General features: G+C 43.9%; 1 protein-coding gene across 2 annotated transcripts in view; it reads left to right on the top strand.

The window, feature by feature from the left end:
• Nucleotides 1–14,184, top strand: part of PRDM16 (PR/SET domain 16) — a 272,623-nt gene that overhangs the window by 87,005 nt on the left and 171,434 nt on the right. For both annotated transcript variants that reach the window (XM_071575767.1, XM_071575766.1), the window contains exon 2: nt 12,919–13,268. In XM_071575767.1, coding sequence (XP_071431868.1) covers nt 12,919–13,268 — 350 coding nt within the window. The remainder of the gene's footprint in view (nt 1–12,918; nt 13,269–14,184) is intronic.

Here is a 14,184-nt window from a genome sequence, read left to right as displayed (position 1 = left end):
GGCCTGCTAAATGAAGCCATGGAGTGACTGAGTGGAGGGGACAAGCTCGGTGGAATTAAGCACTTTATTTGATGGTTAAAACTATAAACATCTTTATTATGGTTGTGATGGGATGTGGCAAGTGTTGGTGGGGCTTTTGTTTGTGTTCTGGAGGGGTTTGCTCAGAGGCACAGAGGCTTTCAAAGAGTTTGTGTCTGTGTTTGCATCGGGAGAGGGAAGAGGCGGAAAACAAAAGAGGTTTGGTTTGGTGTAGAGGGGATGAACATTTGATATTAGCAGGTAGTGGATCTGTCCTTCTCTTCATTCTTTCAAGGACATGTCCACAGTGGTCTGGGTGCTCCTAAACTTTGACAAAGTCACCTCTGTGGTTGCCCAGAGCTGACTGGTTTCTGCCTTTCTATCAATTCCTTGCCCAATCCAGCCTCCAGTTACACCAGAATTCAGATAATTGTTCACATCAAGCCTCATCCCAGAGTAATCCTGTGAGAGAAGTTGGTCTTGTGCCTGAAGGGTTTGAGGCCAGGCTAGAGAGTGGGTGGGACAGGAAGAATTGGCATGGCAAAGGCAGCAGACTTGAAGCAGTCAGCAGAATTTTGGGATGCTACATCCTGAGCTGGTACCTGATTGTCTGATAACTGGTGACCTACAGCTCACAAGTGATCACAGAAGAGTTTAGGTTGGTTTTATGAGGATTTTCATGTCCATGAGAAATGCTGGGTCCTGTTAATGAGGAGATTGCTTTAGAAGTGCAGTCTCTAGAGCAGATGACTCCCAGAATCAGGATACAACCCACCAGCAACTCATGAGGATCAACAAAATGCCTCCTGCTGTAGCTTCTGCTTTCGAAGTATGTTTGATTAGTGCACTTGAACACTGGGCTTGGCATGTATCTCATAGGAAAATCCACCCTATTTGTCAATGAGACAGAATAAATTAAAACTTGATTAAGCAATCCCAAATCTGGGTTAAGCGTTACTGTGTTTAAAACCAAATTCTTTCTGGTAGATAAGAAACGCAGGGCCTGTCTTTTGAAAAGACTGTGAAAACTCTAAATTTCAACTTAGTAACTTATTTGAAAATCCACTGGTATGTTCAGATTTGTAGTAAATGAATGCTTGGCTGAATGTATGTTTTCAGAAATGGCCAAATCTGCCTTGTATAGCAAATAACATAAGCCAGAGCTTCTCCTCTTGCCTTGCCCTTAATCACTGTCACTCCTTGGCAGAAGCAGATTGACCAACAGTGACATGCATCTCTTTAACGTGGCCATGTGATTGCTAAAATCCAGGAGTTGAAGAGTTAAGGCACAAATAAAATCTCCAGTTCAGACTGTCAGCTTAGATAGTGCTTAGCAAGGGTCGAGGAAAAAAAGCCAGTTGTGATTTAGAAGAAAAACAGTGAGATTTGACCAATTCCATGGAATACCTTTCTTAGCCCCAGGGTAAGTGGAAGTGGTATATTAACCAAGGAATAGAGCAGAGGAGGAAAAAGGCCAAATCACATTTCTTTGAAACAAAGAGGCTTTTTACCAGGAACAAGCCTTGATAAAAATTACAGTGGCATCGCAAGTCATTTCACCCGCTCTGCCTCGGGCCATATTAGAGCAGTGAGGAAATAGGGGATGCAGCGGCCCTGAAATACAAATACAGTAGTCCCAGGAGTGTTTTTAGTATAAATAATCCTTTTTAGAATAATGTAGTGGCTTTAAATAGGGCCAGGTGGTGGGTGCAACACCCAAGATTGCTGTGGAAAGAGGAGAGGGAAGCAGGAGAGTGCAGCTATCCTGGGTATGGGTGTGTGCCCTGCAAACACCCCAAACACTTGTGCTTCCACAGCTTCTCAGGTTCTGCCTTAAAACTGAATCTGATGAAATCAGCTTAAAATTATGTTACTGGATCTGCCAGGCTAAGCCAGGGGAATATTGTGGTGTGACTGGGAACTGAATGGCTCTAAACTACCATGCAGTTCTCCAGCTTTGGGCAAACTCCCATTGGAGACAATGAGATTCACACAGGAAACCCACCTGTGTGACAGTGTTTGTTCACATAGTGCTGGGGAAGGATTGTATGGAGTGTCACATCCCACTGTCAGTTGTTGCACCTTCCCTCACTCCTGTCCTATGTTTTGCAGAGAGTCTGGGAGCACTTTTTCCATCAGAAGTGACTTGCAAATAGACCTTAGTGGAAAAAAGCATTAGGGTTAAATACATGCTGTTCTTTGTGAGATGCTTTTCTTTTTCGCAGAGAGAAAAAACCACTTGTGTGATCAGAGAAAAAGTGCCCCAAACAGCAGCTCTGCAGAGATGCTCCCAATGCAAACACCTGTTGAAACAGATAGAGACAGGAGAAATAGAGAGATCTCTGCAGAGGACAGGATTAAAAAAATAGTTGTTTCATACTTTCCCTATTATTTTTTTTTCATAGTAGTTAAATATTTCTACAATCGTTAGAGCACTGGTGGCCAGAGGAAAGGTGTTTGGCCCACAAAAGGAGTTCAATTTGATCCTGTAATATCAGGAACCTGATTCCTCAACCCAGTGGTGGGAAATACTTGGTAGACCTCTAAGTCTGTTCTTGCTGAATTTTCCTTATTTACATGTTTGAAATGTGACAGGTTACACCTGAGCTGGATGGATATAACTGGATGGGTGCAGTTACAGGTGCCTCAGGTCAGGGGTATGTTTGAGGTTCAGTTGCTGCCGTTGTGTTTGGTTGTCACAACGTTTCTTTCCCTTCACAAAGCTGCATCATCAATTTATAGGCAATTACTGGTAGGAAAAACAATTGGTAAATCCTGCTTCACAAAGAAAGGACTAAGAGTGTGGTCACAAAGCTCTTGAGGTGCCCAGAAGCTGCTCAAGACACTGTGAAAACACAACTAACCCCACTGTGGTGTCCAGGCCACCATCTGGCTTGGTGGGCTCTGGAAGTGGCTTGGGGATGTGTGGGAGCACTAAAATGAAACATAAAACCAGGCAGGGGCTGGCTGTAAAACCCCACAGCATTCCATGGGCTTCAGAAGTGATTTCATAAGGAGTGGGGAAGCCATTTCCAGTCAATTTTTGAGCACAGTCCTCTGCTCCCAGCCTCTGTATAATCTGAGGAGCTTGTCCCCATGCTTAATGCCTTTCTGGGAGGGAACCCTTTGGACTCCAACTGAGATCCCCCTCTGAAGAGCCTTGGGACAGTGACATGGGATCATGGCCAAACCACACTTTCCAGTAAAGAAAAGTTGAGGGTTCTGAGCAGACACTCAGGAGCAGCAGCCAAAGCCAGGGGTGCTTTCCACAACAGGTAAAGCAAACGTGTGCCCCCCAAGCCAGGAATGAGCTGTTGAGTTGTGTGCACCTGGAATCAAAACCATCAGCCCCTCTGCTCCCCTGGGCAGCACAACAGGAGCCCCACACCAGCCCCAGGGGCTGAGCTGAACTTCAGGCTTTTCCTGCACCACCTGGGGCAGCTCAGCCCGAGGGCTCTCAGTGTCTGTCGAGGCAGAGCCACCCCTGAGGATGGTCACAGAGCTGGTGCAGAGCAGTGTCCTGTCCCCACTGTGGTGAGCAGCTTTGCTGTCCCCTGTGCAAAGGAACATGCGAGTTCTCCCTGTGTGCCAGCTGTGTAAAACCTGCAGAGATAAAAGCTGCACTGAGTGTTTGACAGCCCTTTGTGTGTCTGTTTGAGGCAGGACTCGGGCAGCCTCTTATGTGCAAAGAGGAGTTTTCACACAGATCTTCACTTCAACTTCAGGTTTAGCAAAAACATTCACTGGTGGAACTGAAGTTTGTGGCTGCTTCAAAAATGTGTATTTGGATTAAAAACCCTGTTGGTCTCACACAGCTTGAGGAGGACTCAGCTCAGTGACTGAGTGGGGTTTGTGCTCTACTAAGAGGTGTTGAGCTAAAGTGGTTTGGTTTGACTTAACCATTGCAGACATTGAGGGGTGGATCATTTGGGAACCTCCCTGGCAATAGCACTGTGTGTTCTACTTCTGTTGTTTGTAGTTAAAAAGTGTATGAGATAATGATAAAGACTTTTAAATACTGAATTTAAAGAATTGGGCTAATCCATAAGAAAAAAATGCAGCAAGTTTTACAGAGCTTTTTGGCTTTAAAATGAAGGGGTAGTTGGTACAAATCAACTTGAAATAAAAATCCAGAAATTGGGTAGATGTGGGCATATCTGATATTTAAAAATCCCTAAGTAGTGGTCTGAGTGCTGAGGAAACTACAGTTTGCAGAGTACAACCTTACTCAGGATGGTAAAAATACTAGGAAGTATTTTTTTCACCCCGGTTTAGCCGAACTCTGCTGTTTCTCCAGTGATATTTTACTGGTGAGCTTCCCTGGAATTTTTTTGTCCGGGAATGGAAAATCCAACTTATATTGTGGCATTAAAATGTGCCTGTGTGCCTCTGAAAATAGAGCTCTGCTTTTGACACCCACCTCACGGCTCCGTCCTCTGTCCTGCATTGATTCACTGATTCCCTTTTATTCCCAGAGTCTGTGGACAGTGTCCCCTTCCCTGCTCTGCCCTCCCTCCTCTCCTCCAGGCCCGGGGTATATTTGTCTGCCTCACATTGGGAACTCGAAATTGTTATCGATTAATATTAATATTTAGCATGTTTGTGAGAATGTCTCTCCCCGCTGCTATTAATCTGCTGTGTTAATAATGCCAGGACTCCTGTTCTGGACCCTGGGGAACCCACAGTGAGTGGAATGACAATGAGACGGTGACAACAGCCCAAAAGCCTTCGCTTGGCAAAGATGTGAATTCCAATTGCGAGGGCTCCTTTTGGAGACTCACAAATGCTTTATTCTCGCTCTGTGGTTTGACATCCAGGACTGAGAGAAATATCCAGCATCGGTTGTTAGTTTTTGGAGAGCTGCTCCAACTGCATTGATTTATTTATTCTAAGTAGGTGACATTGCTCCGAGCGCAGAATTTCTCTTGCAGGCATTTTTAAAGTTCCACTTTGCTGTGTTTCCAGCGCAGAAATTTCTGTAGGATTGGAGCATTTCTGTAGTTGTATAGTAGATTTTTAAAGGGGAGGGATTTTGTAGCAAAAATAAGCAAACCACTGAAAAGCAGTGATGATTTTTCTTTACAAAGTGGAGCTTTTCTTCAGGCTTTCCTCTCTTCCTTCCCAGAAATTTTTCCTGTTGTGTTGTTTCTCTGGATTTCTCACAAATGTTTACTACAGCTCTGATAATACACTGTACATTTCTTATGACGCTCATTGGAGCTTTTATCTTGTAAGCAGACAGAAATCCCAAAGGCTGATATTTTTCCAGTAACATTAATAATAAGATAGTAGGACTTTTTTTTTTTTCTCCTTTGGCTTAAAAACCTACTTCATTCCTGCATTCAAACATGCACTGAATTAATATTTTAACATAGTACAATTGGTAGAAATATCAGCTTGAATTCAAATATAAAACAAAATAGTGAATACGGAGATCAGATGAAATGTAGATACAGGCAACAACATTCTCCGAAGAATTTGATTCTAAAAGGATCTTATGTGGAAATATTTTTGATGCCTGGTTAAACTAGACTTTCACTGGAAATATAATACTGGTATTTAGTGCAGAGTAATTTGGACACTTTCCCTGCTGGTTTTACTAGAGGAAAATGCGTATTAAGAAACACACTGCAATACTGTTTCAAGCTTTATTCTTCATTTCTGCCAGCAGAAATCCCTTAATAAAAGAAAACACTTAATTTTTTTGCTTAAAACCAAAGGCACTTGAAACCCTTAATACCTGTTCTTCTTACAGCCAAGTTCTGAAGCAACTGCTTTTAGAATGTTTATTGAAAAATGCAGTCGATTAACTCTATGCTCAGTCGTCATCTGCTCCTACAGCCCCTTTGGATCTGCTTTCTGTTTCTCTTTAATAAAAGGACTTGAAGCTGCTTCAAGAGGTGCAGTTCCAACTAAGACAAAACAGAGCATGAATGTGAAACTCAAAAAATGAATATACGAAGTAAACATGGGAAAGGGGCTTTGTTTGCAAATGTTTGTGTTTTATCGTAGTCCTCTTCCTTTGCATTCATCCTGTCTCTTCCTCCAGCCCCATCCCTCACTGCAGTTCTGAGTATTCTCCAGGACTAAATTATTTTTAATGGATTCTACAGAAGTTCTGAATTAGGCAGACCCAGGGGAGTTCCCTGTATTTTGTCCTTAAACACTTCGGGTGACAGAGCCAAACTGAGCGGTACCTGTGGCAGGTTCCTGTGCTGGCAGTGCCCAGAGCTTCTGCTTGTCTGAAATTTTACACAGGATGTGCTAAAACTTGTGTCTCCTTTGGGCTTAATTTCAACGACAGCTCCAAATAAAAATTTTCATGAATAGCCCTGCAAATGGGAGTATTTGGGCTGGCAGGGTGATGTTTCTGGGGTACAGAGTTTGGAGCAGCCAAGTCCATCAGGACTGAGTAACTGACCACTCACCTCCAGGATGCTGTTTGCACCGTCAGCACCTTCCTGCTTCTTGAGCATTCCCAAAATACTGTGCTTTGTAGTGTGTAAGTAAAACATAATTGTAGTGGTTTAGGGGAAAGAGCAGACCTACAAGCTGAGTGGAGTTTGGATGTCTGCTGGAGCTGAGTTTGTCATGGGATCAGCTCAGATCCAATTGAATATTCAATGATTTGAGGTTGGCAGGGTCTGAATTTCCTGTGCACACCTTTCCAATGCAATGTGGCTGTTGGTTTGTCAGCTGGACAAAGTGACCTGTGGCTTACCCTGACTCAACTGTGCGGCCCTTCCAGCTTGAACAGGGAATGTGAAACACGAGATGTCACCTACAGAGATTGTCGCTAATTCCTTTTAATAATTCATTTTTGTTGTGGCATTTGGGGTGCTTTTCAGGGAGCTGTGAAAAGCTCTGGATATGGTCTAAGGGAGAAACAGGCTTACTCCACTGAGAAATGATCTGATGTGCTCGATGTAATAGTGACATCTGGTATTAAATGCTCAAGATTTAGGAGGAATCTAAAGGGATGAAAAATACTATTTCAAGTTGGGTATCTCTAGATATGTTCAGAAAAATAGTCAAAACCACAGCAAGCTGTAGCAAAGGTTCCCATTAAACTGTAAAATTCAATAGAGGATTGTGTTCACAGTACCATTTCTCAAAGGTAAAAGCAGCTCGTATGACATTCCTTTGGCACCGTGGCATGGGGGCAAAACCACTTCCCACTTGCAACCACTTCCCTGCCTGTGCATTTATTGCCCAAGAATTTTTTCAACTGTAAAACTTGTGAAAATGAAGGGGGTTTGTGAGTGAATGAAAGAGAAAATGACATTTTTGAATGGTCATTGAAAGCAGAATTTCCTTTCCCTCCTGAAGCAGTGTACAGAAAACCTGTCAGAGCATCCTATGTAGTCCTAGAGCTGCACAGAGCTCTGGTCCCTACCAGTGTCTAGGAGGTTCCCCGTGGGCAGGTTCTGCTGTGGGTGCTGAATGTGTTGCTTTCAGACCAGTAAGCACCAGCATATGCTGTAGATACCAGTACAGCTTAGATGCAAAAGGTTCTTGCAGTGAACAGAAAGAAGAAATTATGTGATGGACTTGATAATCTTAAATAAATTATTCTTTATTGTCCTGCCTTTACAACCATTATAATTAAATTAATATTGTTTGTGAACAAGGAAAAGGCCATTTTTTATGACCATGAAGCAGTTAATGCTTCAGTCCTGTCCTTAATGCAAGAGGAGTAACTCCTGTCATGACTGCTTAGTCACTAATTTGCATCCTTGCTGGCAGGAGGAAATCCAAATATTTCAGAATAGCTTCCAGAGAGGGCCTTATACTGAATTTTAGGTCTTTGGTGTGTTACAAATACCAGCCACTCTTTTCTTTGAGGGAAATGTGCCTTTGTAGGAGACCTGCCTTGCCCACAGCTGGTCACCTTCACTAGCAGAGTGACTGGGAAACCATAACTGGATAACTTAACAGTGGTCTCAGTGAGGATTGTGTGGGACACTTTGACTTCCTTGGCTGCTGATGTTGGCAGAATATGCTGCAGAATTACTACATCCTACAGAACATGAGTCTGTAAGAGATGAGATGCCAGTTCCTGGGCTGCAAAGTGCTGGAAATTCATGGAATGAGGCTTTGTAACCAGGGCCAGGCAGATGAGCCCAGCAGAGACTGGATTTGGAATTTTCTATTGTATTTCATCTACGGCCATCAGGTGGCAATCTGATCACTGGGATCATTCTGTGCTGGAGTCACTTTGGGGTGGGTGTTCTTTGGGGCTTTCCAGTGTCCTTTGTGATTTAGAGATGTGTCTGCCAAGTTCTGGGCATGTCCTGCTGGCAGCTCTTGCCCTGGTCCTGGCAGGGCAGGAGCAAGGAGTGAGGCTCCTCCAGAATTCCCAGTGGAGTTCGACAGGGTGGAGGGCAGGTATTTCCTATAGTTTACCTGAATTAAATTAAGATGAGCAGCACAATAGCCTGAGGGGGTGAAGCCCATCAGCTGTTGGCAGTAGTTAAGCACATCCTTGATTAATGTGAATATTTGTGCTCATGCTTGAATTGAGCTGTGATGTTGGTGATCCATCCCAGCTCCTCTGGTCTACAAATGGTTCAGAAAAAATGACTTTATATTTGGTGGTGGTGTAACATCCTGAGGCCACAGCAAACAGAGACAGAATCCTGTCACTCCAGAGTTCAAAATGTAAGTGGTCTTCTTTACTGGAGCTGTGAAATATAGAATCATGGAATGGTTTGGGTTCAAGGGACCTTAAAGATCATATTGTTCCACCCCTGCCACAGGCATGGACACCTTCCACTAGACCAGGTTGCCCAATGCCTCTCAATATATTGCTCAAAATGCTCAGATATTCCATACCCTCTTTCTAACGAGGCATTATATCTGGATTAGTTTTGTTTGACTGTTTTGTTTTCTTCTCTGGGGAATGTTTATAAAGGAAAATCACACAGTGCAGGAACCTCATTATGTCTGTGGGATTGTAAAGATGGTGGAAACATCCCTCTTTGGACTGGAAAAGATGTTTGAGGTCACACACTGCTCTTCCTGTGGGGCCAGAAAAATGGAAATGAAGGCCAGGGAAGTCCAGGCCTAGTGGGTATTTTTCTGATGATATTTTATATTATACCGTCCCAATAACAAACAGTTCTATTTAGTACCTGTAGGTGTGTTTAACTGACAGGAAGGAGTTGCAAAGTTTGGGTAGTGAAGTAAAAAGCCCTTTCAACAACCAGTTAATCCCTGAGGGAAAAGCACTGGTCGATCTCTCCCTGTGTAGTTTCACTCTTGGGTACAAAGTCACAATTCTGTGTGAATATTTGTATTTTCTACTCTTCAGGTCAAATTCTTTCCTTAGGCCTGAGGTTCCAGGTTCTGAGGCAAAGCCTGAGTTCAGTGGGTGACTGTTACTGTTCTTGTTTAGAAAATAAAAATACCTGATTTCACAGGTAAGTTGTATTAACACAGCCCAGCTTCACAGGAGCATCCTCTGCCCTTGACAGCACTGTGGACTCAGCCTGGTGTTGTTCTAAGCACAAGAAAATATGAGCTGTTTTCTGTGAACTTCCCATTCTGGAGTTCCCTGACAAGTCTGAGCCTGGAAAGTCACCTCTGTGTCAGTGCCAGCCAGTGCTGGGAGGGTGATGAAAGTGCTTGGGCTCAGCCCCATGTTCTCCCTGCTTTGAGATTCCCACTGCTCTCCATGGGAGCTCCAGGGGCAGAAGGAATGTGGGATCAGGCCTAGTTCTGTATTTATTTCAAGGCTGGTTAAACTGGAGGCAGATTTTGCTGGTGATCGGGGACTGCTTGCCCAGTATAAATTCATTCTTGGTATGTTCTCTAAATATCCCCAGTGAGGAAGTCAAAGATGCTCTTTGCCATGTCTGTGATAGTAGAAAATGCTCATTATTTCAGAGAAGTAGGTATTTCCTTATCAGGAAATAATAATAATAATAATAATAACAACAACAACAACAATACCAAATACAAAACATACAAGAAACCCAGCCAAAATCCAACACATTATTGCCACCCTTTTCTTAACATCAGACTTTCTTTTCCTTTCATTTCAGCTGCTAAATAGATTATTCATGAGGTCTCTCACCAACACTAAACCATCACTTTCATTGTTGCAAGACCCTCATTGGTGTCACACAGATTTTCAGCATATGCCCATATCTGATTATCTGTGGAAACAACCTTTCAGTGGGTCCTTTTATCAAGTCATTTTGCTGGTGAGATTTGAGGGACTAATTTTAGTTTCATGACAGTAACAATAAGGTCAAGTTGTATTTCTGTCCCGCTTTTCACATCAGCAGACATTCCAGAGCACTGCAATCCCTGCTGCTGGAAGAGGGGCAGATGTAGGACACCATGGTTGTCACCAGTGAGTGGCCATGGCAGCAGCTGACTTGTGATGGAGCTCAGGAGAGCTGGAGGTTGTTCCTGAAAAACAAGATGCTTTTTTTGATATGTTGGGGTTTTTTTAACTGGTCATGTTACATCTGCAGTAAAGCTGAGAGGAGCACTGAGGGTGGCAAATGTACAGATGCAGTGGGGCAGTCTAGAAGGTTTTGCAGTGCAGAATAACCAAATAATCAAAGCTGAACCCCAACTGCTGCATTTTCCCCAAATCCCTGGAATAAATTATGACCTGTGGAGATCAACTACCACATGAGTGTGTTTCAGCTGAGGTTGTTAACTTGGGGAAAAGGCAGATCAGGGAGGACCTTCTCAGTCTTACAACCCCCTGATAGGAGGTTGCAACTGGAGGGGGATCAACCTCTCCTACCAGGCAACAAGTGACAGGACAAGAGGAAATGGCCGCTGTTCATCTCAGTATTGGATTGTGGTTATAAATCCAATGTGCACACATTGCCTCTTTTTAATGCTGCTCCCACAGATGCCACATGATATCTCTGGTATCAGAACCATCGTGACCCAAAAATGTTCTGTTTCATCATCATTTTGTGCTGTGGCCAGTCCCTGGTTACTGGTTTGAGCAGATGAAAAGGCAGAAGGAACAGATTACCTGTGTTTTGTGATTTCTCTTGAAGTATGAGGTCAATCAGTTGTGAGTTCAGCTTCAGAGTAAATTAAAATTTAATCAGAACTGCCCCGATTGTCCCATGGAAGACGTGAAATTAGTGTTCAGTGGTGAGGTGTCTTTATACTTGTATCCTTTGGAAATTTTCACAGGTCATGCTCCAATAAACCTAGTTTTGCTTTTCAACTCAGTTGGAATTCCTGTTTCTTAAGTGCAGAAGAGGCTAATCATAGAGGAGAAAATAATTTGACTTGCTAATACTGGTCGAGAAAACATTTACTGCAACCACAAGTATTTTCAGGATGATGGAGTATCTCATGCTCATGAAAGCTCAGTTCTGGTGACATGTTTGAGTAGGGAGGGCTGCGCTTTCTAGCAGAGGAAACCCATGTAAGCTGTAGCAGGCAGTTCTCTGTATTTCTCCAACTCTGGAGCAAAAAAATGTTGGCAAAGGAATCAAAATCCTCCTCTTTAGTCAAGTCTGCCACCAGGTTTCTTAGGCATGAACTCAGGAAAATCTTTATTAGGCATAAAAAAACAGAGGAGGAGATGTGTCTTGCAGACAGAAGGTGCATTCTGAGGTTATGGAAGGGATGAATTATATATACCTTGAGCTGAGCCGTGCTTTTCCAGCTATTCTTCCCTGATGGTTCCTGTTTGGCAGCCAGAGCTGCAGTGAAAACTGGGATTTTTGTTGGGTGCTGCTCCCCCCGATGACATCAGAGGTCAGTCATTAATATGCACTGTGGGAGTCCCTCCCGTGTCGGAGGGTCCACAATGGGGCGGTTGTTGGCCTTGTTGTCATAGTGGGAGCTCCTGAGCACTGAGCGCAGTCCTGCTGCCTCATGTTTAATTGAGAGATGGCAAAGCTGCTCCCAAAAATACTTCAGCTACTTGTATTGTGTGACAAATGTGTTTTTCTTTTCCCCTTCATGTTTCACTACCCCACCCCCCCAACCTTTTTGCTTTTTGGATGAAAAAGCTCCGTTTTCATTACATATGAATGTCCTTGCTTAGCAATTGACTCCTAGTGGAAAAATCCCCAAACTCTATTACCCTCTGTGTTCTGTGTTTTCACTCAAGGACAAGGGGGAATGGCTTCACACTGACAGAGTGTAAGGTTAGATTGGATATTAGAGGGAAACTGTTCCATATGAGGATGGGCAGGCCCTGGCACAGGTTGCCCAGAGAAGCTGTGGCTGCCCCGTCCCTGGAAGTGTCCAAGGCCAGGTTGGACGGGGCTTGGAGCAACCTGGGATAGTGGAAGATGTCCCTGCCCATGGCAAGGGGGTGCAAGGAGGTGATCTTTAAGGGCCTTTCCAACCCAAACCATTCTGAGATTCTGTGATTACAAACTGGTGATGCTTTTGCTACATGTGCAAAGGTGCATTACTGAGGTGCAGCTGGGAGGTCACCCCAGCCACAGCTTCTGTTGTGGGACACACTGAACCCAAGAAATCCAAATACCAGGCAAACAGTTCTTGCCAAATTTAGCTTGGATTTAGCTTAATTACTCTATTTTTTCCCCTCTACAAAATATACTGAGCCAGTTAAAACAATAAATGGTAAAAGGGAACCTCAACCTTCTTCTGTGTTTTCTTCCCTTTCTCCAAAATTGCAAAACAAATGTTCCAGAAACCCTGATCCTGTAGAACATGTCAGGCTGCAATTACCTTCCTCCCAGCCTTCAGCAGCACTGAATATTGTACAGGCATTGAGAGTGTTCTCACCTCAGCCCTACCTGAGCTCTTTAAGGGAGGTTTGCCTTTTCATCCTTAAAGCGTGTGAGCTCAGCTTTGTGAAACTTTGTCCCAAGAGGAGATTAACTAATGTTCACGTGAGTATTTCAGTGTGTTTTGTTCTGCTGTTTCCCCTTTTAGGTGACAGCGAGATTGTAAATAATATGTACGAGACCGACCCTGATCTCCTTGCTGGTGAAAGCGCAGAGGAGGAAACAGAGGACAGTATAATGTCCCCCATTCCCGTGGGACCTCCGTCACCCTTTCCCACCAGTGAGGACTTCACTCCCAAGGAGGGCTCACCTTATGAAGCTCCCGTCTACATTCCTGATGACATTCCAATCCCACCAGATTTTGAACTCAGAGAATCTTCGATCCCAGGGGCAGGGCTAGGGATTTGGGCCAAAAAGAAGATTGAAGTTGGGGAAAGATTTGGACCCTATATGACAGTACAGAGGAGCACATTAAAGGAAACAAACTTTGGATGGGAGGTAAGCGTGTGGAATGTGATCACCACATTCATTTCTCTTCTCTGCCAAGTGTTCATGAAGCTGGACTGAGGCCTGGTGGCCTGGGGACAGATGTAGTGACTTTGCCAATGCCACATTTCCCTGCATAATTTTGCTCCCCCCGACTACCTGCATTATTTAAAATCAGCAGAAAACCCTTTAAGATCACTTATTGGGCCACAAAAACTGCTCTAGCACCATTTGGGAAGGTTGGTTTTAAATGATGTCAGGTCACTTCATAAAGTGCTTGTCATTTTCAGGTTGTGTTTGGGACTTGTCATGGTGGAGGGAATGGGATTAGTGGCACCGTGTACTGTCGTTGGGGGTGTTACCTTTGACTCCCAGCCCTGTCAGCAGTGCAGGGATTATTAAGTGCTCAGAGGGAAATAGCATGTTCCCATTACCTGCCCAGATGTTCTCGAGTTCTTGTTCTGCAGCAAAGATGAAGAAATGTGAAAGTCATTTTTCCTTAAGAGCTTAACACACAAAAAAACATTGTTCAAGAGGAAAAATAGCTCTATCTCACAACTCCCATCTTTCTCCCTGCTTTTCTGAGCTTGTCCCAGAAATCATCTGAGTCTCTTCTGCTCCTACATTCTTGATTTGAAAATGTCTATATTCCTAATTATCTGAAATAGTGTATTCTGTGAGCAGTGAAATGTAGCCTAGAATTTCTGCTCTTTTTCCACAGTCCCACTGCAGCACATCCAGTGTCCCTTATGCACTATAGAATTCCTTCTCTCCAATCCCAATGCCCAACCCAACACTCCAGAGCCTTGCGGCCATGGGAGCTGCTGGTTGTTGGCCTGAGAAAGTGGCTGTGCCTTCAGCAGCTGGGGCAGAGGTTTCCTGGCAGGACAAATGGGCTGTTGGATAGAGGGAGGCCTGTCCCTCAAAA

Source organism: Pithys albifrons, chromosome 22 (assembly GCF_047495875.1).
Source record: "Pithys albifrons albifrons isolate INPA30051 chromosome 22, PitAlb_v1, whole genome shotgun sequence".
Classification (NCBI taxonomy): Eukaryota; Metazoa; Chordata; class Aves; order Passeriformes; family Thamnophilidae; genus Pithys; species Pithys albifrons.
This window is presented reverse-complemented; position numbering and strand designations above follow the sequence as displayed.